General features: G+C 34.9%; 1 protein-coding gene across 2 annotated transcripts in view; it reads right to left on the bottom strand.

Moving 5' to 3' along the window:
• DPP10 (dipeptidyl peptidase like 10) overlaps positions 1 to 26033 on the bottom strand; it is a 717819-nt gene that overhangs the window by 23425 nt on the left and 668361 nt on the right. For both annotated transcript variants that reach the window (XM_043894623.1, XM_043894622.1), the window contains 3 exons: positions 15682 to 15780; positions 15505 to 15574; positions 572 to 766 (listed from right to left, as the gene is read on the bottom strand). In XM_043894623.1, the coding sequence (XP_043750558.1) occupies positions 572 to 766; positions 15505 to 15574; positions 15682 to 15780 (364 nt within the window). The remainder of the gene's footprint in view (positions 1 to 571; positions 767 to 15504; positions 15575 to 15681; positions 15781 to 26033) is intronic.

Raw genomic sequence — 26033 nt, 5'->3', positions numbered from 1 at the left:
CTCAAGAACTGTAATTAACTGGGAAAATAATAGACATTGTGATTACTATAAATAAATAATATTGTAGCTCTTTAAAGGTCTCTCCCATTTCACAAATCAAAAGTGAATTCTAACTCAAGAGGGGGATGTATGATAATTCTTTTATTATATCAATGAGTGTGAAAGATACTTGAAAAAATAGTCTATATCAGGGGTCCCTTTCCCCAGGCCACAGATTGGTACTGGTCCATAACCTCTTAGGAAGTGGGTCACACAGCAGGAGGTGAGAGACAGGTGAGTTAGTGGAGTTTTATCTATATTTATAATCACCCTCTCATTATTAACATTAATGCCTGAGCTCCACCTTCTGTCAGACCAGTGGTGGCAATAGATTCTCTCTGGTCCATGGAAAAATTGTCTTTCATGAAACCAGTCCCTGTGATCAAAAAAGTTGGGGACTGCTGGTCTATCTAATTAACCTAGAAAGTTGTCTAATCATTAAGACATAAACCTCTTGGCATTAATAGTATTATATATCACATACCTAGCATTCACTATAGGATGAACAATAAGAAGATGTACACCTACTTACTTCACAGCTGCTATTTGGTCCTTTACTTCCACTGAGCCTAATCGTCGATGAATCTCTTGCAAAATTTTCAGGCCCTGAAATCCACTTCCTCTGCCATCAAACCGTGCAATGATGATGTTATCTGTGTCAACAAGTACTGAATCCCAGTCAATATGGAACTTATCTGTTACCAGCTGGCCTCCTGGTTCTTCATCCCTGAAAATACCAATACATTGACTCAAAACAAGAGCAATTAATAATGCAGTAGAAATCTAAGTTTTCTTACTCATTAGCTGAAATTATGGAAAAGACCCATGTTGACTATTAAAATTTCAGGTAATTCTTGGTATTAAACCTGAAAATATAAATGTCATTTCCCTTTGTAAACTTTTGAATGGAAAACTCTTGAATGAAATGAAAATATAAAACAGAACTTAAAAGTATTCATGAGAAACTATTTTAATTCATTTTGAAAAGAGAACAATGAAAAATGCACACACCTTTCATAGACATTTCTAAAGGATGATCATGAAGTTGACATACAGGTCCTACTTTATTGGATTTCTTACAGTGTTTTACAAATGTCTTACAGAGGGTATACAAGGGGTAAGAGATCTGATGGAAAGCAAGATCAGTCATGGAGGCTTAAAAATAATTTAACAAGAGAGGTGCAATCCTAAAGCATATCAGATTTAAAAAGAAACACTGCATTAATATTTCCTGAATTGTTTCTTGTGACAGAATTCTCACTAAGAAGAATTTAAGCAAAGAGTGAGAAAAAGATATTTCTCATCTCTAAAGCTCACAACAAGAAAAGGAAACAGAGACATATATGTTTGAAAAATTTGAAAGCTAGAAGTAAAGAAGGACACACAGATTATAAAGCCTGAACATTCTCTCCAGAGGGAAAAGGTGATACAATTTTAAAATGTCACATTACAGTAGTATTTATAACTTATTCTCTTTGGAATACAGAAAGGTTAAAAAAAAAAAAGATAAAAGCAGACTCATAAAAATCAGTGGGATGGGGAACACATGTACACCCATGGCAGATTCAAGTCAATGTATGGCAAAACCAATACAATGTTGTAAGGTAAAATAAATAAATAATCTAAATTTAAAAAATAGAATAAAAATAAAAATTAAAAAAATCGCACAGATTATCTAGGTCCAATGGCTTCTCCAGTGGTCCAATGGCTCAGAAGTAAAGAATCTGCCTGCAGTGCAGGAGGTGCAGATTCACAGGCTACAAACCAGAAAATTCCACCCTACACACTCCCTTGTAAAGACCCCAAACTTGCCTTCAAGTCTATGCAAATATGTTGCTTAGAAGCACTAAAATATACCAATGCACAAACTAATCCTCATTAACAAGCTTTGAGGTTATCAGGTTTGCTAAGAAAAACTTCTGAGCAGCAAGTGGAACTAAGTAGATGCAGAGGTTGAGTGGGACCTAAAGAGGAAACAGGGAACAGGGCAAAATGTCAGACAACTAAAACGTATTGAATGCCATTATGGGATGAACTGTGTCTCAAAAGCTGTATGTCGAATCTGTAATGTGTACTATCTCAGAGTCTGACTGTATTTGGAAATAATGCTTTCACAGCAGTGATTAAATTGAGATGAGGCTATTAGGCTGAACCCTAATCTAATCTGACCTGTGTCCTTGCAGCAGGAAATTAGGACACAGAGAGATCATAGGGGCGAGCATGCACAAGGAAAAGAACATGAGGAGAGGATGCGAGAAGGCAGCCATCTGCAAGCCAAGGAGTGGTCTCAGAAGAAACAGTACCTGCTGAACCCTAGCTTTTGGATGTCTAGCCTCTAGAATTAATGACGAAATAAATTTCTGTTGTTTAAGATACCCAGTCTGGTGTTTTGTATGTCAGCCCTAGTAAATTAATGCAAAGACCTTTGAGATCTAAGCACTTAGGATCCTTTGTCTAACATTATAAACTATCCAAAGTTACTTAACCTTTCTGGGGAGGCAGCTGTCTGTTGAACGACTACTTATTGCCTGTGTTCTAATTCCTACACTGTAAATAACGTGCACCATGGATAGATTTTAATTATGACCTACTCCATCCCTTTGTAATTCACACATTTCAGAGTGATTAAATGATCCAAGCCTAGATCTGTTTTGTCTCCTGCAATGTTTACAAACTTTATCTCTTTTATAAAATTTAATTTAAAAAATTTTTAATACATTTAATTTTTGCACAGTTAGCTGTTGGTCAGATTATTAGGAATTATGACTAAACATCTCTACATTCTTTTCCCCAGAAATTCGATTGACTAATTCAGACTGAAGTCTAAAATTGGTATTTTTTTCCACATTTCCAGATGATACTGATATAACTTGTCTACCAGTTGAGAAATGGCATGAATCATCATGTGTAGCACACTTTCTGGTACATGGAGAACATAGAAAATGCTTGCTGAACTAGATGCTTTCAGGGAAAGTAGACTCATGTAAAGTTTAAAATGAAAGGACCTTGAAAAGCTTAATAAATCCTGCATTTTGAAGCTTGGAGATTTATTGAGAATATCAGAAAGCAAAATATGATTCACAGAGAACAAGATACAAGGATTAACTTCAACATTTAAGCTCAGTAAATACATGACAGTTTAAGTCCCAGCTTCACTCTGAACATAGATAGGGGAGATACTAAAACACTAAGACTTAGTTTCCTTATCTTTAATAATGGTAAAGTACTGCTGTGCTTTCCTCAAAAAATGTTTAAGCATTAAGTGGCATAATGTACTCGAAAAATATTTTGTGAAATATAGCAAGCAATGCAAAATTACTCTGTGATTTATTGAACATTTTTCAAACTTATGATTAATAAATGATTGAAGAATTTTCAAGGGAAAAACTCAATTCCTTACTCATGCTTGCAATATCAAGAAAATAAAGTTTCACTCCTCTGCTCTGCTTTCTAAATTGCCATTTTTAACTTCAACCTTGCTTCACCTGCTTTTAATGTTTGAACAAAAAATGTTATCAATCCATTATCAGTCAATAATTTTAACATATTGCTCTAACTGGGTGTGTTCTTCTTTCTCTTTTGGTGCAGAACACAGGTATAACTATTTCAGATTAATTATAAAAGGACATGGATTATGATGGTAAGCATTGTCAGTATAAGGAACAAGTCACAGACTTGCAGGAGCAAAGGGAAAATTTTTCACAAAGTGTTGAGCAGAAAATACTAGATTATTTTTAATACAAATTAAGGCAAGAAAATATTATTTGAGGAGGCAGCAATAGCAAAATACATGGAGGTAAGGATGACCACAGGAATGTACCATAGACCAACTCACCTATCATGTAATAAATGGGTACTACAACTTGCAAGTGTGTTGGCCACACAGAATTGGTAAGTTTCATTTGCTTCCTCTTTGATTTTTTTCTGTCTGCCACATCTTTTTTTCCCAACACTTTTGTTTTACTCTGTCTCAGAAATCCCCGGGGACTCATATAAAGAACAGCGCTTCAAGGTTAAGAATAGAGATATACATTTTTGTTGAAAGTTTAATGAAAAGAGAAACTCAATCTGTTTTAACTAGTGAAAAGTCCACAGCTGTACTAAATGCGTCCACTTCCTAACACAGGAAGCAAAATCAAATTAAGATTAAAGTTTTCTTACAAGTTAAAGTCTTCAAAGGCAGACTTTGGCATCTGTTTTAATATTAATACATTGAACAATCAATCAGTGGTGTCTGTTTAGATGAAAAATACGCATTATGAGTAAATAATTAAAAAGCTAATCAAAACACATAAAATTCAATAGACCTTTAAAATGGCAAAATAAGCCACTTCTTTATAACATAACAAAACATCATCTACATCAAAAACTGAATTAAAGTGAAGAGATTTGTTCAGAGTACTTTTTTGTCAGGTTCACATGGTGCTATTTGAATTCATGAAAAGAGGTGAATTTATAATCAGAAGAGATAGATTTTGGTCCTGACTTTCTTACCAGTTACCCTGGCAATTATATATTCTTTTTATTTATTTATTTTTCATTATAGAATAGAAAGAAAGTGCAGTCACTCAGTCATGTCTGACTCTTTGTGACCCCATGGACTGTAGCCTGCCAGGCTCCTACATCCATGGGATTTTCCAGGCAAGAATACTGGAGTGGGTTGCCATTTCCTTCTCTAGGGGATCTTCCCCACACAGGGATCGAACCCGGGTCTCCCACACGGGAGGCAGACTCTTTACTGTCTGAGCCACCAGGGTTGTAAATAGTTAAAATCATGTAGAGTGCATTTTAAAAAGCCTTTTCCTTACCACTAAACTTTTGGCTAGAATAAATAGAAGGCAAATATTTACCAGTGAGAGCACTTTCCACAAGAGATCTATTGAATGGCAGAATTTTTTTTTTTTCCTTACACCACAGAATTTCAAAACTGCTACATGGACATCTGGGTATCTATATTTATTGGGTTGTGGAAGAAGGGAACATAGGGAAAATTCCTTGTAGTCTTAGTCCTTTTCTCTTTCTAGGCATAGAATAGATCCACTTGAGCGGCATAAGTGCTAGATCAGAGTGGGTTCACTGTGAGCTGGGTTGCATTTTTATTTTCGATATAGTAAAATAAAGAAGAGTGTGAAAAGAAGGATAAAGAACAGAATGGAACACGTGATAAGAGAAAGGAAACTGATGCTGTGATGTGTCACAGTAAATTCTTAGGGAAGATGAATAGACAAGACTTGATTTTGTTCTTTGGGAGAGAACTCATTGCACAATAGAACTGAGCTCAACATAGGAGTGAACTAGAGTGAAACAATTTTGTCTAGTCTTAATCTGAAATTTATGTTATAGAAATTTATAGTCTGTGATGATACACTTGCAGTGTAAGTATATCTAAAAGCTAATGAAATTTGTTCTTTTTCAAGGCAACATATACATGAAAATACACCCATTGGTCAAGGGCTTCTTGGTCAGTCACCTCTATTTCTCACTTTGTCATCCATAGATTTCCTCTCATGGAACAACTATCCTATACGCAGTTTGGCAGAATGAGTTTTTTTCTATAGTCATTATATTATATAAGAAAAAATATTAATTTTTGCTGTCAGAGAACTGTTTCTTGTCCACATTCGCATCTTCTTCCATTAGGAAAATAATATTATAGCCTTCATATTTCTGATCCCTAGTTTGTTTACAAATAATTTTGCATTGAATTACATGTCCATGGAGTTACAACTAGGGAAGCATTTGATATTCAGTTCAGTTCAGTTCAGTTACTCAGTTGTGTCTGACTCTTTGTGACCGCATGGACTGCAGCAGTCCAGGCCTCCGTGTCCATCACCAACTGCCGGAGTTTAACCAAATTCACGTCCATTGAGTCGGTAATGCTATCCAGCCATCTCATCCTCTGTCATCCCCTTCTCCTGCCGTCTTCAATCTTACCCAACATCAGGGTCTTTTCAAATGAGTCAGCTCTTCTCATCAGGTGGACAAAGTATTGGAGTTTCAGCTTCAGCAACAGCCCTCCCAATGAATATTCAGGGAAAATTTCCTTTAGGATGGACTGGCTGGATCTCCTTAGAGTCCAAGGGACTCTCAAGAGTCTTCTCCAACACCACAGTTCAAAAGCATCAATTCTTCAGCACTCAGCTTTCTTTATAGTCCAACACTCTATTCCATACATGACTACTGGAAAAACCATAGCCTTGACTAGTTAGACATTTGTTGGCAAAGTAATGTCTCTGCTTTTTAATATGCTGTCTAGGTTGGTCATAACTTTTCTTCCAAGGAGTAAGCGTCTTTTAATTTCATGGCTGCAATCACCATTGGCAGTGATTTTGGAGCCCAAGAAAATAAAGTCTGCCACTATTTCCACTGTTTATCTATTTGCTTTAAAGTGATGGGACTGGATGCCATGATCTTAGTTTTCTGAATGTTGAGCTTTAAGCCAACTCTTTCACTCTCTTCTCTCACTTTCATCAAGAGGCTCTTTAGTTCTTCTTCACTTTCTGCCATAAGGGTGGTGTCATCTGCATATCTGAGGTTATTGATATTTCTCCTGGCAATCTTGATTCCAGCTTGCTCTTCATCCAGTCCAGTGTTTCTCATGATGTACACTGCATACAAGTTAATTAAGCAGGGTGACGATATACAGCCTTGACATACTCCTTTCCTATTTGGAACCAGTCTGCTGTTCCATGTCCAGTTCTAACTGTTGCTTCCTGACCTGCAAATGGGTTTCTCAAGAGGCAGGTCAGGTGGTCTGGTATTCCCATCTCTTTCAAACTCTCCAGAGTTTACTGTAATCCACACAGTCAAAGGCTTTGATATAGTCATACAACAGAAATAGATGTTTTTCTGGAACTCTCTTGCTTTTTTGATGATCCAGCAGATGTTTGCAATTGATCTCTGGTTCCTCTGCCTTTTCTAAAACCAGCTTGAACATATGGAAATTCACAGTTCATGTATTGTTGAAGCCTGGCTTGGAGAATTTTGAGCATTACTCTACTAGTGTGTGAGATGAGCGCAACTGTGGGGTAGTTTGAGCATTCTTTGGCATTGCCTTTCTTTGGGATTGGAATGAAAATTGAACTTTTCCAGTCCTGTGGTCACTGTTGCATTTTCCAAGTTTGCTGGCACATTGAGTGCAGCACTATCACAGCATCATCTTTTAGGATTTGAAATAGTTTAACTGGAATTCCATTACCTCCACTAGGTTTGTTCCTAGTGATTCTTCCTAAGGCCCATTTGACTTCACTTTCCAGAATGTCTGGCTCTAGGTGAGTGATCACAACATCATGATTATCTGGATCATGAAGATCTTTTTTGTACAGTTCTTCTGTATATTCTTGTGACTTCTTCTTAATATCTTCTGCTCTTTTTAGGTTCATATCACTTCTGTCCTTTATTGAACCCATCTTTGCATGACATGTTCCCTTGGTATCTCAGATTTTCTTGCAGAGATCTCTAGTCATTCCCATTCTATTGTGTTCCTTTATTTCTTTGCACTGATCACTGAGGAAGGCTTTCTTATCTCTCCTTGCTATTCTTTGGAACTCTGCATTCGAGTGGGTGTATCTTTCCTTTTCTCCTTTGCTTTCCACTTCTTTTCTTTTCACAGCTATTTGTAAGGCCTCCTCAGAGAGCCATTTTGCTTTTTTGTATATCTTTTTCTTGGGATGGTCTTAACCCCTGTCTCCTGTACAATTTCACGAACCTCCGTCCATATTTCCTCAGGCACTCTGTCTATCAGATCTAGTCCCTTAAATCTCTCTCACTTCCACTGTATAATCATTAGGAATTCGATTTAGGTAGTACCTGAATGGTCTAGTGGTTTTCCCTATTTTCTTCAATTTAAGTCTTAATTTGGCAATAAGGAGTTCATGATCTGAGCCACAGTCAGCTCTCAGTCTTGTTTTTGCTGACTCTATAGAGCTTTTCCATCTTTTGCTGCAAAGAATATAATCAATTTGAATTTGGTGTTGACCATCTGGTGTTGTCCATGTGTAGAGTCTTCTCTTGTGCTGTTGGAAGAGGGTGTTTGTAGGACCAGTGTGTTCTCTTGGTGAAACTCAGCCTTAGTCCTGCTTCATTCTCTACTCCAAGGTCAAATTTACCTGTTACTCCAAGTGTTTGATATGGACAAGCTTATTTATGCATCTAACCAGACTCCATCTTACAGTTTCTAAGCCTGTGTTTCTGGTGGTGAGTATATTGCTGGGAGAAATATCAACAACTTCACATATGTAGATGACACCACCCTTATGGCAGAAAGTGAAGATGAACTAAACTCTTGATGAAAGTGAAAGAGGAGAGTGAACAATCTGCCATAAAGCTCAGCATTCAGAAAACCAAGATCATGGCATCTGATCCCATCACTTCCTAGCAAATAGATGGGGAACCAGTGGAGACAGTGGTAGATTTTATTTTTTTAGGCCCCAAAATCACAGCAGATGGTGACTGCAGCCCTGAAATTAAAAGACGCTTACTCCTTGCAAGAAAAGTTATGACCAACCTAGACAGCATATTAAAAAGCAGAGACATTACTTTTCCAACAAAGGTCTGTCTAGTTAAAGCTTTGGTTTTTCCAGTAGTCATGTATGGATGTGAGAGTTGGACTGTAAAGAAAGCTGAGCGCTGAAGAATTGATGCTTTTGAACTGTGGTGTTGGAGAAGACTCTTGAGAGTCCCCCGACTGCAAGGAGATCCAACCAGTTCATTCTAAAAGAAATCAGTCCTGAATATTCATTGGACGGACTGATGCTAAAGCTGAAACTCCAATGCTTTGGCTACCTGATGCGAACAGGTGACTCATTTGAAAAGACCCTGATGCTGGGAGGGATTGGGGGCAGGAGGAGAAGGAGAAGACAAGAGGATGAGATGGTTGGATGGCATCACCGACTCAATGGACATGAGTTTGAGTAAACTCTGGGAGTTGGTGATAGATAGGGAGGCCTGGCGTGCTGCAGTCCATGGGGTCTCAACGATTCAGACATGACTGATCGACTGAACTGACAGACTGACTCTAGAATTTAATATTGACATTAAGACATATTATCTATAGATTGTGAAGAACAAGGTCTAGTCTGTTCAAGAATAATATAAAAAGCAATGATCACCTTCTCCATTTCCATTATCAAGATTAAATGCCACTGACTTCTCAATTATTTCATGAGTATTACAGTGTGAGTACATTTTACATCCACTTAAATGAGGAACATGAACAAGAATGAAGAAAAGCAGAAACTTAAAATTTGACTCTCCTTACACAGCAAAGGAGTAATAATGACTTTTTGAGACAAGTACTAGCTACCTCTCTTGTCCAAACACTTTCAGTAAATGTGCTATCTTTAAGTGAAATGGGTATATATTTGGCATGAACAAGTGCATAATCAAATAATGTTATACAAATTTTGAAATATATGTCTTTAGTCTTGGGAAGTGAAACAAGCTTACTTCTAACAATCTCATCTGTTCAAAAGTCTATGAAGCCACATAATAAGTAAAGAGATGAAAGAAGTCCCATAAGGTGAATTCTTTGATCAGAATTTGGAATTATATGAAATAATGTGGACTGAGTATTTGATCTTTCATGTGGGCCTTCTAGTAACTTACTCCAGATTTTTGGAATTTTTACTTTACACCAAACCATTAACATGATACAGGTGGAAAATATTACATTCCAGAGGTTATTATAAACTGTTAAGTGGAAGGAACAAAAGATCATATGATTTTGGTTTTAGAGACATCTTTATTGATTCTGGACAGCATTATTGATAGTCTTCCAGTGATAGTTATCATATAATAGGATATATAGGTAGATTACTATGCAATAGAAAGAGCAGAGCTTTCTGGTCAGAAAAGTAAATTAAAAACACCTTGAGTTCAAACCCTAATTTTGTCCTGTTCATGAGCTTGGATTTATATATTATATAAATTCATGATTTCCTTGTGTTAAACTGAGGACAATTATATTTATCTCACTTGGTTTCTGTAAGGATTAAAAATGGTATTTATACATCCTTAGCATGATGTCCCTTGTACAATAAGCAATAAATAGTAGCTATTATTAAATATTACTTTAAGAAGATAATCTCAATAAGCAAAAGAGAAATAGTGAAAAGATAGTACAGAAACCAATTATTTAGCTTTATGCAGAAAGATTGTAAGGAAAATAAGAAGCTCATCTTATGTTTTTCTGAGAGGGAAACTAAAACTGCAGAGAAATTTACTCTACCAAAAGTCTAATTGTAACACATTATAAACTGTCAGATCATTTATTTCTCTCTTGTCCTCTACTATGACATGTCATTCCTGATGACTAACTTAGGGTTGATTAATTTCTTTGTTTATTCTAATTCATGTGTTCCTTCATTTATATACTCACTCATTCATCCTATCAATATTTTATGAATATAAATACTGTGTTAAAGCAAGACAATACAAAAAGAGCTGTTATCATGAATGAGTTCATAGTTTAAAAGAAGAGGCAGCAAAGCAAATATTGTAGCCTAGTGTGGTTTCATGTTACAACAGAGGTGTGCATAGAGTTATATAAAAGTATTGCTTGAAATATTAATAGAACTTTTCCAGTTGGAAAAGGAAACTAAAGGTACTGGAAGATTGTGGGAAATGATACAGAGAAATAATTGAGAAGCTAGTATTTCCCAAAGAAAACAGTTTTCAAAAATATCTAGAGCAGTGAATCTCTCTTTAGAGGGTGGATGGAGTCAAAATGAGATGGAGAGTTAAGTGGAAATCAGATGAAGATTTTTTGTATGCTGTGTTAGGAAATGTGAAATTTAAATCAACTGGTGAATAATAATGAGAGGATTTTACCCAGGAGAGCCACATTTTCAGATATGGATCTCAGAAAATTCATACCAGCATCAGAGTGGGATAAGAACTAGGAGATGATATAGCACTTAATCACAGAAAGGGAAGCATAGGTAGAGAGCAGGCTGGCAGATTAGAATTGACTCATCCAGATATACCATCTTCCTGGTCTGGGACTTGAAGAAGAATGTGGGCTCTTGGATGATCCCATAGGTTCAAAGCTCAAAACAAGGTACCTCTGGTATTCAACACTTTAAACAATATCTGTATTGTTTATTGAAAGGAAAATGTGCGTATGAAAAAGGTAGTGAAGTTATCTTGACTGCTGGAGATGAGTAGCTGGATTATCCAATGTATCAATTAATTATATCCTGCTTTTTAACAGATTAACTGTACAAAAGAGCTGATAAACTGCTCAGTTCCATTAAAATGACAAAGTTGTAGGACTCTGATATGAATAACGCTGATTAAATGATAAAAATACTAGATAAAAATGAGTAGTACTCTCAAATTAAAATGACACAGTGGGGCATGGATAAGCTGAACATCAAAGAGCAGAAAATGGGAAGACATAAATAAAAATAATCACAATAAACCCATTTCAAGTTAACATAAATAAAACAAATATATATATAGAAAAAAAGAAAATAGGAAGACATGATGATTTCTTGGTACTGAATGCAACTCCTTAGCTTGCTATACTTGTCTTCAGGAACACAGCAAACAAAGAAAAAAAAAATTCTCTAATAAATAGTACATCTGTTTACACTGCTTCTTCCCAGGCGGTAGGCCTTTACATTCATATTCATCTATTTAACAAATAAACCCCTTTAACATCTTTAGCTGTAATATTCAGTCTTGGACTATTAAAAAAATTACAGTTTAGTCAGTAAGTTTTCATAAGGTTCCTCTATGTGTGCTAGCTACTGTGGGAGATAAGATCTTAAGAAATGATTACAGATTTCAGGATGCTTGTAACTTTTTTATCTCCTCTCAGTCATTAGCACAGCTTCTTGCACATAAAAGCAACAGAGTAAATGTGTATTATACTAAGTTACATATACAGGATTAGAAAATAAGAATAACATAAGGTGGTTCAGACAGTAAAGAATCTGCCTGCAAGGCAGAGGCCTTGGTTTGATCCTGGGTTCGGAAGACCACTGGAGCAGGGAACGGCTGCTCACTCCAGTATCCTTGCCTAGAGAATTCCACGGATAGAGGAGTCTTGTGGCTACACCCCCATGGGGTTGCAGAGTCGGACATGACTGAGTGACTAACACTTTCACACACTAAGAAATAATAATTCAAAGTCATATATGCTGAAATGGATATGGATGAATACAGCATATATACTATAGACTAGATGGAAATAGAATAGGTATAAATATGAATACAGACTACTGGGTTCTTAAGTACTCACTATAACACTACAGAGAAATACTAGAGAAAGACATTTAGGCATCCAGAAGGACAATAGGGGAGCAGGAAATGCAAAAAGGGTCATGACCACACAGAGGCTACTGAGAAATATTTGTCAAGGCTATGCTTCTTATATTTTCTATTACAGTAAAATATTCAGTTGCCATTGATTCACCTGTACTTTCAATATCATGAAATTAGGTTTGAGTTTCAGAAAATATGGCTACAGAGAGGTCATCAGAGGATCATTTCTTCTGAGGTTCCATAATGAAGACTTAGCAGAAAGAGGATTGCAAATGGCTAGAGGCTACTTCCTTCAAGGCCAATTTTCCTTCACCTCTTCAGATTTCTGCAGCTGGTCTCCAATTACGCATTCATTATAGAATTTCCTGGATGTAAATGCATCTCTATGGATGAGGAAGTGATTCAGGGTCTGTCAGGTAATAGATGCACTACACAGAATAGCAATAAAGTAGTGATACCAAAATCACTAAATCATTTCTTAGCCTCATTTAAGTAATAGTTACTTGTTTTATTATTCTCGACTATCAAATTTCCCACTTAAGGAAAAAAAATTATTATTATTTTATTTTTTAGAGTGGGGAGTTTACTTATCACTGAACACAGACTTAATCTTAAGGGGAACAAATGCCCTTATATTATAAACAATCTAATTTTAGATTATATTTTATATAATTTATATATTATATTTATATAAACATAATATAGTCATATATATTTATATACATTTATATAATGTATATATTGTATTATAAACAATCTAACACTTAAAAGACACTTTATCTGCTGCTGCTGTTGCTAAGTCGCTTCAGTCGTGTCCGACTCTGTGCGACTCCATAGATGGCAGCCCACCAGGCTCCTCCATCCCTGGGATTCTCCAGACGAGAATACTGGAGTGGGTTGCCATTTCCTTCTCCAATGCATGCATGCATGCTAAGTCACTTCAGTCGTGTCTGACTCTGTGCAACCCAATAGACGGCAGCCCACCAGGCTCTACTGTCCACAGGATTCTCTAGGCAAGAATACTGGAGCGGGTTGCTGTTTCCTTCTCCAACACTTTATCAAATAACACTTAAAAAAAACACTTAAAACCATTCTGACCTATATGGATTTCCAAACTTAAATATTTTAGGAATGATCATGTAGCTCAAAGCAATAGATCATTTTTTAAATATAAAATAAAAAACTCCTCAGTTGGGCTTTGTAAGTCATATTCTGTGAAATTTCTGAGAATTTAACTCTGAAAATCAAGGAGTTTGGATAAAGTAAATTAATATTTAGTATAGGCAGCACATGAAAACAAATGAAAAATAATGAATTAATACTCATTTTTATTTTCTTCATTATCAAAAATAGTAGCAATGTAAACTCTATAGGCCTAACTATATTATTTTAATTGCTTTAATAATGTCTATTAAATAATTATATGGATGCTAAAATATAGTATTAAATATCTATATTGATACTTTTAAATATTAAAATGACTATTACTAATAATTATATTTATGTTTAAAATTTATTAAACACTAAGTGCAAATATTTATGCTCTTCCAGACACTATGGTGACATGTTTATCCAAATTATTCCACGTTATTGTCTTCAATTTATTTGTAAGGAAACTGAAACTTAAAAAATTAAACAGTATACTGGTAAATCTTTGAACTCAGATTAGAACCTAGGGCTACCTTATTCCTAAACCAGTATCTTTACTCTCCTGCCTCTAAAATGACTTGACTCTTTCTAATAAGACAGTTGAGTCTTGGGTTATTCTTCATAGTCCTCTCATGAACTAAAAATCACTCAGACCAAAGCACAAATCTGATGGTAGGACAAGCTAGCTGGATTCTTTGACTCAAAGCTACAAAGAGAATTAGAACTCTTGTCTACAATTTCCCCCAAAGTGTTGTTACACTTTGGGGCCAGAGGATATACCAAATGGAAGAACTGTCAATATGTCCCCCTGCATATGTTAAGTCATGCTTCAAGGAAAGACGCCTACTAGGCTTCTTTCCCCTGAGAAGCCTTATTTCTCAGTGAATAAAAAGAACAATCTCTTTTCCCAAAAGGAAGTATAATGAGACAGAAGATGAGGGTGAGAATTTTTTTTTCCATTTTGTTCTCATTTTAGTGCCTGAGATATTTTCCCCAATAAATCACATATACTTCAAATAAGAATTGAATATTCAGCCACATAAAGGAATGAAATAATGACATTTGTAGCAGCATTAATGCAAATAGACATTATTATACTAAATGAAGTAAGCCAGAGAAAGACAAAAATGTCATATGATATCACTTATATGTGGAATCTTAAAAAAAATGATATAAATGAATTTATTTACAAAAGAGAAATAGACTCACAGAAAACAAATTTATAGTTACTAAAGAGGAGAGGGAGGAAGAAGCATAGATTAAGGGTTTAGCATTAACATATACACACTATTATATATAAAATAGATAAGCAACAAGGAACATATGGAACTATAGTAAATATCTTTTAATAATCCCTAATGGAAAAGAATCTGAAAAAGAACATATATAAAGCTTTGCTGTAAACGTGAAACGTAAATCAACTATACTTCAATAAAAAAAAGAGAATTAAAAAGAACTAAATGAAAGAGAAGTTACAGAAGAAGGAGTTAACATAAGAGCAAATAACAACTTCTTCAGGAAGATGCAAAGAACTTTTTGGGTCTCTGGTCATAAGTGACAAAGGAGAAAGTTAGGTCACGGTATTACAGTTAAGAATAAACAATAGAGGAAGTAAAACCATTAACTATTGCATTTTCTGTATTATCTGGCTTATTAAAATGAAATGATAAATTGTTTCTATTTATCAAAATATCTAAATTAATGCAATCTGCATAAAATAATGAATTATAATCACAATAGTTATAAAAGTCATTTTTATTAGACACTTTATATGTTATTTCATTTCATCTAAAAAGCAGGCTTGACTCACTGTGCCTATAGTTCACAACACTGTATAATACAGAAGCAAAAACAATTATACACACTTCCATATTATTTAGTGGTAGTGTCCTTGGGGAACTCACACAACTGAGAGCTGTCTTGCTTAACTACACACATGGGATTTCTTCTGTTGTTTTTTAACCAGAATATTGGCATGTGGGACATTAAAAAAAAAAAACTAAACTCTTTAGATTCCTTTATTTCAAAAACAAATAAAATACTTACATTATTAACAGAAGAGCATACTGGTTTCGGTCCGTAAAATCTTTGGGAAAGGACAACTGTAAAGGAAGTTCTTTTAAAGAAAGAGCAAAATATTAAAGATGGAGAGTCATTTACATGTAAAACTATAAGGTACAGACAAAGCTGTTCTTGAGTGATAAAGCATGCACAAAACTTTACCATAGTCGTCAATATGAAGCATTTTAATTTCTGACTTTACTATCTTCTTTTTCAGGATAGCTTCCTTCAGCATAGAATTGCTTTCCAAAATAAAATATTCTATAAATCAGAAAGGGTAGTGGAAATAATTAGATTAAGAATCAATGCAACACAAATAATTATCCAGCATTACCATTTGATAGGCACCGTGCTAGGCACTAATTGCGAAAGTGTTAGTCATTCATTGGTGTTTGACTCTTTGGGAACCCATGGACTGTAGCCCACCAGACTCCTCTGTCCATGGAATTCTGTAGGCAAGAATACTGGTATGGGTTGCCATTCCCTTCTCAAGGGGATCATCCCAAACCAGGGATTGAAGCTGGGTCTCCTGCATTGGAGGCAGATTTCTTACCATCTGAGCTGCCAAGGAAGCCCTAGGCACCTTTTAACCTCTCATAATTTTGCTCTTGGATTACTGCAGTAGTTTCTAACTGGGCCTCCTTATTTTAGGGAAATTGTCTCCAGTTGCCCTATACTTGGAACGTGTTTACATTTTCAAAATGTAAATCTGATCATTCTATTGTTCTGTTTAAAAATATATTGAAAATAATAGAAAACTATCTAGCATCCAATGACTTAAATTCACTGTGGCTGAATTTGAATACAAAATTACTAAGCATGCAGAAAATTAGGAAAACATCACCCTTGATGAGTACAGATTTTATTCAATAGAAAGAATCCAGAAATACCACAGATGCATGTAATGCATAGACAATGAAATTAAAACATATTTTAGATTCTGTGCGTTCACTAAGTTAAAAAAAAATGAGGATATTAGGGAGAAGTATGAAAAAAAAGCAGTTTAAAAAGAAATAAGCTAAAATTCTAAAATCGAAAAACAAAAATTTGAGGCACATAAAAATTATAAAATCTAAGATGAAAAAATACTGGATGGGATTAATAGCATATTAGATACTGCTAAGAAAGATTAATTAACTATATTTGATGATATAGTGATAGACAACATAAAAAATAAAACACCCAGAAAAGAAAAAGAGAGAGACAAAGAATCGACAAAACGTGAAGTGAAAGAAGCATCAGTAACTTGCTGGAATTTTGATTGACATGTTAAATATATTGATTTATTGGGGATATTTTATATATAAAAATGGTGAACCCTTTAATCCATAAGTAACTATATGTGTGTACACATACATACATACATATATATATATATGTTTGTCTCTTTAATTTCTTTTGGAAATGTTTGCTTTCATTTTAGGAGACTGACACATATTTATTACATGTATTATAGGATGGTGTATAGTTCTTGACAATATTTAAAATGGTTATTTAGATCTATTTTTACACTTGCATTGCCTTATAGTATATAAAATAGGTGATATTTGTATATTAACCTATACACGTAATAATCATGATAAATTCCTTCATTATTTCTAAAATTACTATGAGCATCATTGAAAAAGCAAGAGAGTTCCAGAAAAACATCTATTTCTGCTTTATTGACTATGCCAAAGCCTTTGTGTGGATCATAATAAACTGTGGAAAATTCTGAAAGAGCTGGGAATACCAGACCACCTGACCTGCCTCTTGAAAAACCTGTATGCAGGTCAGGAAGCAACAGTTAGAACTGGACATGGAACAACAGACAGGTTCCAAATAGGAAAAGGAGTACGTCAAGGCTGTATATTGTCACCCGGCTTATTTAACTTATATGCAGAGTACATCATGAGAAACGCTGGGCTGGAGGAAGCACAAGCTAGAATAAAGATTGCCAGAAGAAATATCAATAACCTCAGATATGCAGATGACACCACCCTTATGGCAGAAAGTTAAGTGGAACTAAAGAGCCTCTTGATGAAAGTGAAAGAGGAGAGTGAAAAAGTTGGCTTAAAGCTCAACATTCAGAAAACTAAGATCATGGCATCTGGTTCCATCACCTCATGGGAAATGGATGGGGAAACAGTGGAAAGAGTGACTGACTTTAGTTTTGGGGGCTCCAAAATCACTGCAGATGGTGACTGCAGCCCTGAAATTAAAAGACGCTTACTCCTTGGAAGGAAAGTTATGACCAACCTAGACAGCATATTAAAAAGCAGAGACATTACTTTACCAACAAAGGTCCATCTAATCAAGGCTATGATTTTTCCAGTGGTCATGTATGGATGTGAGAGTTGGACTATAAAGAAAGCTGAGCACCAAAGAACTGATGCTTTTGAACTGCGGTGTTGGAGAAGACCCTTGAGAGTCCCTTGGACTGCAAGGAGATCCAACCAGTCCATCCTAAAGGAGATCAGTTCTGGGTCTTCATTAGAGGGTCTGATGTTGAAGCTGAAACTCCAATATTTTGGCCACCTGATGTAAAGAGTTGACTCATTTGAAAAGACCCTGAAGCTGGGAAAGATTGAGGGCAGGAGGAGAAAGGGATGGCAGAAGATGAATGGTTGGATGGCATCACTGAGTCAATGGACATGAGTTTGGTGGGCTCCGGGAGTTGGTGATGGACAGGGAGGTCTGGCATGCTGCAGTTCATGGGGTCGCAAAGAGTCGGACATGACTGAGCAACTGAACTGAACTGAATTGATGTGGATTCCATATTTTTTATTTGATTTCTGTTTTGCTTACAAGTGTATCCTCTTCAAATAAAGGTAAGTTTTTTACCTATATTTCTTTTTCTTGCCTTATTTAATTAAGTCTTCTAATACAATGTTCCAATTAGGCCATGATAGCGAACACTCTTTACTTTTACCAAGTCTTGGGAGAAATGCATTGTCTTCAACATCAAGTATTAATATGATATCAGTTGTAGTATTTTTGTAGATAACAATCATTAAGCTAAATCATTTATTTCTTCTTTTTTAGTTATTATTATTACTTCATTATTATTATTGTTTCATTTTTAATCAAATAATTTTTTTCTAAACCCTTTGAGTTGTTGACAGAATAATAGAGTAAGTTGCATTGATTAATTAATAAATGTTATAACAATCATGGATTTCTCAGGTAAACCCCCTGTAGTCATAATATATTACCCTTTTATAAGTTATTAGATTTTTGTTGCTTGTATTTAGTTAAGGAATTTTGCATCAATATTCTGAGAAAAATTTATTTTTTTGTCCTTATTATATCTATGTTGGCTTTGGAACCTAGTCAATGCTGGTTTTACATTTTCTGAGAGTTTATGTGTTCTTGGTATTAGTATATTAAATATTGCTCGGAATGTACCAGTTAAGATATTGGAACGGGAATTTTCTTTGTGGGAAGAGGGGTAGTGTGGTTTAGTTGCTCAGTTGTGTCCAACTCTTGTGACCCCATGGCCTGTAGCCTGCCAGTCTCCTTCTCTGTTCATGGGATTCTCCATGTAAGAATACTGGAGTGGGTTGCCATTTCCTTCTCCATGGGAAAAGTACTAACTGTGAATTAAAAATTTTAGTAGATAATGGGATATTTATATATTGTACATATTCTTCTTTGAGTGGTTAGCAATTTTTCTTTTAAGAAATTTACCCATTTTATCTAAGATGTCAAATTCACTACCATTAAAACTACTTATGACATTCCATTACTATCATTCAAATGTCTGTGGAAGCTGTTATTAACATCATCTATTTCATTAATGAAAATGATAGTGCACTTTTCCTTTTATGGCTCTATCTAAAATTTTATCAATTTTACTTATTCTTTCTAAAAAATTTTTTGGTTTTTATATGCTTTTGTCTACTGCCAATCCATTTTCTATATCATTTATCTCCACTCTGACTTTATAAATTCCTTCTTTCAACTTACTTTCTATTCATCTGCTCTTCTTTTTCTAGTTTCTTAAGGCAGACTCTTAGATGATTGATTTTAAAGATCCCTTTTTTTATAAAATAAGAATTTAAAGACATAAACCTGTTTCTAGTCACGATGTTTTTGTTGTTGTTTAGTCACTAAGTTGTGTCCAACTCTGCGACTTGCATGGACTCTTGCCTGCCAGGCTCCTCTGTCTATGGCATTTCCCAGGCAACAAAACTGGAGTGGGTGGCCATTTCCTCATCCAGAGGATTTTAAATATCCCTTATGGCAGAAAGTAAAGAGGAACTAAAAAGCCTCTTGATGAAAGTGAAAGAGGAGAGTGAAAAAGTTGGCTTAAAGCTCAACATTCAGAAAACTAAGATCATGGCATCTGGTTCCATCACCTCATGGGAAATAGATGGGGAAACAGTGGAAGCAGTGTCAGACTTTATTTTTCTGGGCTCCAAAATCACTGCAGATGGTGCTTGCAGTCATGAAATTAAAAGACACTTACTCCTTGGAAGGAAAGTTATGACCAACCTAGATAGCATATTAAAAAGCAGAGACATTACTTTGCCAACAAAGGTCTGTCTGGTCAAGGCTATGGTTTTTCCAGTGGTCATGTATGTATGTGAGAGTTGGACTGTGAAGAAAGCTGAGCACCAAAAATTTGATGCTTTTGAACTGTGGTGTTGGAGAAGACTCTTGAGAGTCCCTCGGACTGCAAGGAGATCCAACCAGTCCATCCTAAAGGAGATCAGTCCTGGGTGTTCATTGGAAGGACTGATGCTGAGGCTGAAACTCCTATACTTTGGCCATCTCATGCGAACAGCTGACTCATTGGAAAAGACCCTGATGCTGGGAGGGATTGGGGGCAGGAGGAGAAGGGGACGACAGAGGATGAGATGGCTGGATGGCATCACCGACTCGATGGACATGAGTTTGAGTAAACTCCGGGAGTTGGTGACAGACAGGGAGGCCTGGCGTGTTGTGATTCATGGGGTCGCAAAGAGTCGGACACGACAGCTACTGAACTGAACTGAAATGAAACTTAGATTAGTTGTGTTTTCATTTTGTTTCATTTGGCTCAAATATTTTCCAATTATTATTTTTCTAATAAGTAAACTCCTCTTTGATCTTTGTGTTAATTAAAGATGCAAGTCTGATGACAAAAGATTCTTTGTTTCTATTCTTCTTGATTCTTTATTTTGGCTTTATTTTTGAAGGATATTTTCAAAGTTTGTTATTCTAGCTTGGTTTTGTTTTGTTTTGCTTTCCATTGGTATTCAAAAGATTTTTCCCCATACCTTTATCCTGATAAGAAGTCTGCAGTCATTCTTCGCTTTCTTACTGTGTATGTAATGTGTGGATGTCTTTTTAATTTTGTATCCTGCTTGAGGTTTGCTGAGCAATTTTATATGTTTCATCATATTTGGATTTGGATGATATTTCATCAAATATATTTTTCCATTCTGAGTTGAAAATATTATAGATTTGGATATTAGCCTAAGTTAAGTAGGCTCTGTTCATTTCTTTCACCGTTTTTCTCTGTGTCTCGAAGTTTCTATAGATAATGTTTCAAACTCACTAATATTTTCTTCTGCAGTGTTTAATTTGCCTGTAATATTTTTCTGTAAAGTTTTAATTTCATATATTTAAACTTAAAATATATTCTATTTATTTTATCACTACATTCATTTTTTCTTAATATCGTCCAGTATTTTTATAATTGCCAATTTATTGTACTTGTCAGGGAATTCCATAATTTTCATCATATCTGAATCTGTCTCAATTCACTGGCCTTCTTTTTCTAACTAGTTTTATTTGCTAGCTTCTTTACATAACCAGTAATGTTTTATTGGATTCTAGCCGTTGTGATATTTATATTGTTGAGTTCTAAACATTGTTCTCTGTTCCTGTGTAAATTGTTAGTCTTTGTATAGCAGATGTTTAAGCTATTTGGAGGGCAGCTTAATTATTTAAAAGCTTTTAAAAATATTTTATTTAGGTGAGTTTGAATGGCCCTTGTTCTATGACTCATTGAGCTGTACTACAGAAGGCACGACTCTTCTGGGATCTCTCCTAAACATTCCGGTTTCTGATTAGTTGGAACTGGAACATAGCCCAGCACTGTGTGAGTTCCGGCTTTCCCAAGCTCAGAGTGTCTTCCTATGCATGCTCAGCTAGGTGTTTTCAGCAACAGATGGAAGATGATCCCCCATAGCTCTATGCAGACCCCTGGTGTTCTCTCTCTGTCTCCCTGGATTCTGTTCCAGTGTTATCTACCCTCCCAACATTCCAAAAGCTTCAACCCTTCAGAGTTCCAATTTCTGTCTCCATTGTGTTTCTGAGGTACTCTTATACACTTATTTCATTCTTCCTCATTACACTGCTGCTGCTGCTGCTAAGTCGCTTCAGCCGTGTCCGACTCTGTGTGACCCCATAGACGGCAGCCCACCAGGCTCCCCCGTCCCTGGGATTCTCCAGGCAAGAACACTGGAGTGGGTTGCCATTTCCTTCTCCAATGCATGAAAGTGAAAAGTGAAAGTGAAGTCACTCAGTCATGTCCGACTCTTCGCGACCCCACGGACTGCAGCCTACCAGGCTCCTCTGTCCATGGGATTTTCCAGGCAAGAGCCCTGGAGTGGGGTGCCATTGCCTTCTCTGCCTCATTACACTAGATTTCAGAAAATAAGTCTGGCCAGAAAGCCAGGGCAATTGCAATGTTAATCTCACTTGTTTCCTTTCATTTAGGAATCAGGACCCTATCATGACTATTGTCCCAAGTTTGAAGTGTTATTTCATGTATTTTACACAGTTTTTAAAAAAAAAATTATTTTATTTTATTTTCCTTTCTTTCTTTTAGCTAAGAGGCCATGTTTACTTCCATCTACTCTGTGGCCAAATAAGAATATTTATTTTTTATTGTCAATGGCTTATCTTTGATACTTTATTGTTAAATACAATTTCCTTAGGAAGAAATATAAGGCTTTCACAATCTGGCGCCAACCTGCCCTGTAGCCTATATCTTTTGTTTTTATCTTAAATGTTTTGTTCTAGCCACATTGAACAAGTTTTATCTTGCAAGTGTAAATATTTCATGTGTCATGATTGTGCATTCACATTTTTCTTCCAGAAATGCTTTCCACAGGTTTCCCCTTTTTTTGAATGGGGCCCACTTCTACCAGAGAAATTATTATATTCTATTACAAGCATTACATTTTCTGTATGGACTATATGAATTTCAGACACATCAAACCACCTCTCCTGTAAATAAGTATCATTTTCTATAATACAAATTTGGGAAATTAGCTGATTCCAGAGATTTCTTCTATCCCCTTAATATAAGAAATTTCTGATTATTAAATAATAGTATATTTTCAAGGACTCTATCCCCCTCAACTATAAAATATAAAATGTGAACATTTCCACTTTATATACTTTCATTAAGGATTCAGTACTTATAATGTTTAAGACCTGTCATAAAAATGCACTTAATAAACCTAATTATAGATAAAAGCATTCATTTTGGATTCAAAAGAAATCATCTGATATTTGTTAACTACATAAGCAGAAATTTTTAGAGACTATTAAATTTTTCCTTTATACCTTTAACTAGAGATCATTTTATTGGATAAATATTTTTAGAGTGAAAAATAGTTTATTGTATTAAAATGGCTAGTTGACTAAATGAGTTAGAGGTATTGATATGAGTCCAATATATGAATAATTTATCATGGTTCCTTTTTATTACCAAAAATGAATGGGAAAAATTAAATTACACGAGATAAGAGGTAGCTGAAAATTTACTTCTAAATCATGCTCATGGGAAAAAAATCAATCCATGGTCACAGAGAAATAAAATTCTATTTAAGGAAAAAAATACAAAAGATAATAAAGTCATTTTCAAAAGCAAACATTTTTTTCATGATATATTCAGAAAACATATTTCATACAAAGTTTTGTGGAACTTTATAAAGAGAAGACAGTATTAAGACATGATATAATTATGGGACTGAGGAAGAAAAGAGGATAAAGTGAGAACAGAAAATTGGGAAGAAGGGAAAAAGGGAGAGATAAGAAAGTAGAAAGGAAATATAAGGAAGGATGAGAAGAAAAATATACAATGCAGAAAAAAGAAGAAAGGAAAGAGACTATAAGTAAATTAAAGTAAAAGGAATAAAACATAAATGCACAATTAAGGGGAAAAATGAAAATATAAAAGAGGAAAAGAATCATAGAAATATGAGACAAAGGACTTTTGAAATACTAAGTAAAATTTTGCATATTTATACATTTTCCAAGTCACTGAACATTTTAATGAAGGGTTTCTTTTTCATTTTAAAGGTAATATATGTTCATTGTAGAAAATTAGGAAAATACTCAAGAGAAGAGAACAAAAAAATCACCTGAAAGGCTGCCACATAAATGCAAGACTTTTTACTGCTTGCAAACGTTGTCTTCCAGAATTTTTAAATATAATTTTAAATACTATTTTTAAGTGGCATAAATATTTGAATTGCACAATCATTTAGAAATATAACTTAAGCAGTTTTGAATAATTGACTTTTAAAGACATATTTTTATTTTTAATCCTAGTGGGGAACTAGTGGCAGCTTTATTAGAACAATTTGATGAAATTTTAATAAAGGACCATTTACAAATATAGGAAAATGGCACAGGGATCATAAGGGATAGTAACACAACCCAGTGCTCCTGAGAGTGGTTTGGTGTGTGGGTCACAGAGAGAGCAGTTACTTGGAGATGGTTGCATGAAAGACTTTCACCCTAGTCACAGCAGCCTGGGCGGCTCCACAAGGATGATGCTGGAGACACACAGACTCCAAAGCCACTTTTCTGCCTCTCTTCAGTCACCTGTAGGATTTGCGTTAGCTGAATCCAATTGGCAGTAAATAGCAGCAGAACTTAAGTCATCAAAACAAAATCCTTCTTGGGTAGAGACCATGGGAGAGAAAAAACAGTTAAGAGTGGCTCTGAAAAGACTAATGAAAGATATTCAGAGCACAAATTAATACTCCATTAAAGTTTATTTACAAATCCCACCTTTTATTATGTGTGTTTTTTTCCCCTATTATCAGTAGTATGTCTATAATTTTCTCTATTTAGAATTATCTCCTCAGTATAAACCAATAAAAAAGAAAAATATAGGGTAAATGGATACAAAAGATTGAATGCTTATGGCTGTTTTTTTCCAAAAGATTTACTGTACTTTATATTTTTACCAGAAAGTTATAAAAGCCTCATTAGCAATGTAAATTTTTTTTATATTATTAATTTGTTAGGAAAAAATATTTGGTAGTGTTTTACTTTGCATTTTTGGATAACTGGTGGGTTTAAAGGTTTTTCATGTTTGTTATATATTTTCATTTTTTCCATATACTTTTCATGCTTTATTCTACTTCATGTGGTCCCCAAATGAGTTATGACTAATTCATTCATTTAGCGAGGGCTTCCCTGGTGACTCAGATGGTAAAGAATCTGCCTGCAATGCAGGAGACCTAGGTTCCATCCCTAGGTTGGGAAGATCCCTTGGAGAAAGGAATGGCTACCTGCTTCAGTATTCTTGCCTGGAGAATGGACAGAGGAGCCTGGTGAGTTACATACAGTCCATGGGGTTGCAAAGACTCAGACTTAACTGAGCGACTAACACTTTTCACTTAGTTTAATAAAGATTAACCTGAAGATTCATTAACCCAAAGACTTAATTACAATCAAATTTAAATTTTATATGAATAAATAGTTGTCTTTTGAAAATAAAGTCAAGCACCTGATTACTGTTTACAGTCCCTTTTTTTCCTTGATCTTGAGACTAACAGAATTTACTTATAAATATAAAATATTTGCCTTAGACAAAAGTGTGTCATAATTTGTGACAAAAGTGTGTCATAATTTGTAACAAAAGTTATTAGACAACATCGACTTTTAACCATAGAATACAATTAATTAAATTCAGGTTGGAAATTTTTAAAAAGTCATCATTTTGGCAGAATACGCAGTGTAACACAAATAGTTGTTTATCAAGTAATTCCTGTGTTGCAAATATATCTCATCCTCACAGAAAATTCATTTACTAATTTTTTTACAAGGAAATAGATTCTATGAGATTATACCCACAAAAGATATGTGACAGACTCGCTTTATACATTAATTTTTACATCTTGAAATTCAATCTTCTTTCCATTTTATCAAATATACTGCCCTTATTATCTTTATTGTTGCTCTCAGTATTAATATTCAACAGATTTAATATGCTTACTATAATCTCTTTAGGATTTTCACTGATAAATAGAAACTAAAAGATGTGCTAAATGATTTCCAAAACCACACAAAACTCCATTAGCTATTTAGAAGTTTTGTCTTTTTCTATGAGGCTGGATGTCTCCATATGGTGGTATTTGAAAAGTGTAAATGGTCTTCCTCTGTCCTCTAAAAATTGTATTTGTCCTTCAACATTACATTTTTATACCATCTCTCCTTTAAGTCAAAGCATTTAAGTAAGACTCCTACTTAAAACTAAGTATGCCATGAGAGAGACAAAAACAATATAATAAGCTTTA

This window comes from Cervus elaphus, chromosome 33 (assembly GCF_910594005.1).
Source record: "Cervus elaphus chromosome 33, mCerEla1.1, whole genome shotgun sequence".
Lineage (NCBI taxonomy): Eukaryota > Metazoa > Chordata > Mammalia > Artiodactyla > Cervidae > Cervus > Cervus elaphus.
Note: the sequence above shows the minus strand (reverse complement) of the source record. Positions and strands in the feature narration are given on the sequence as shown.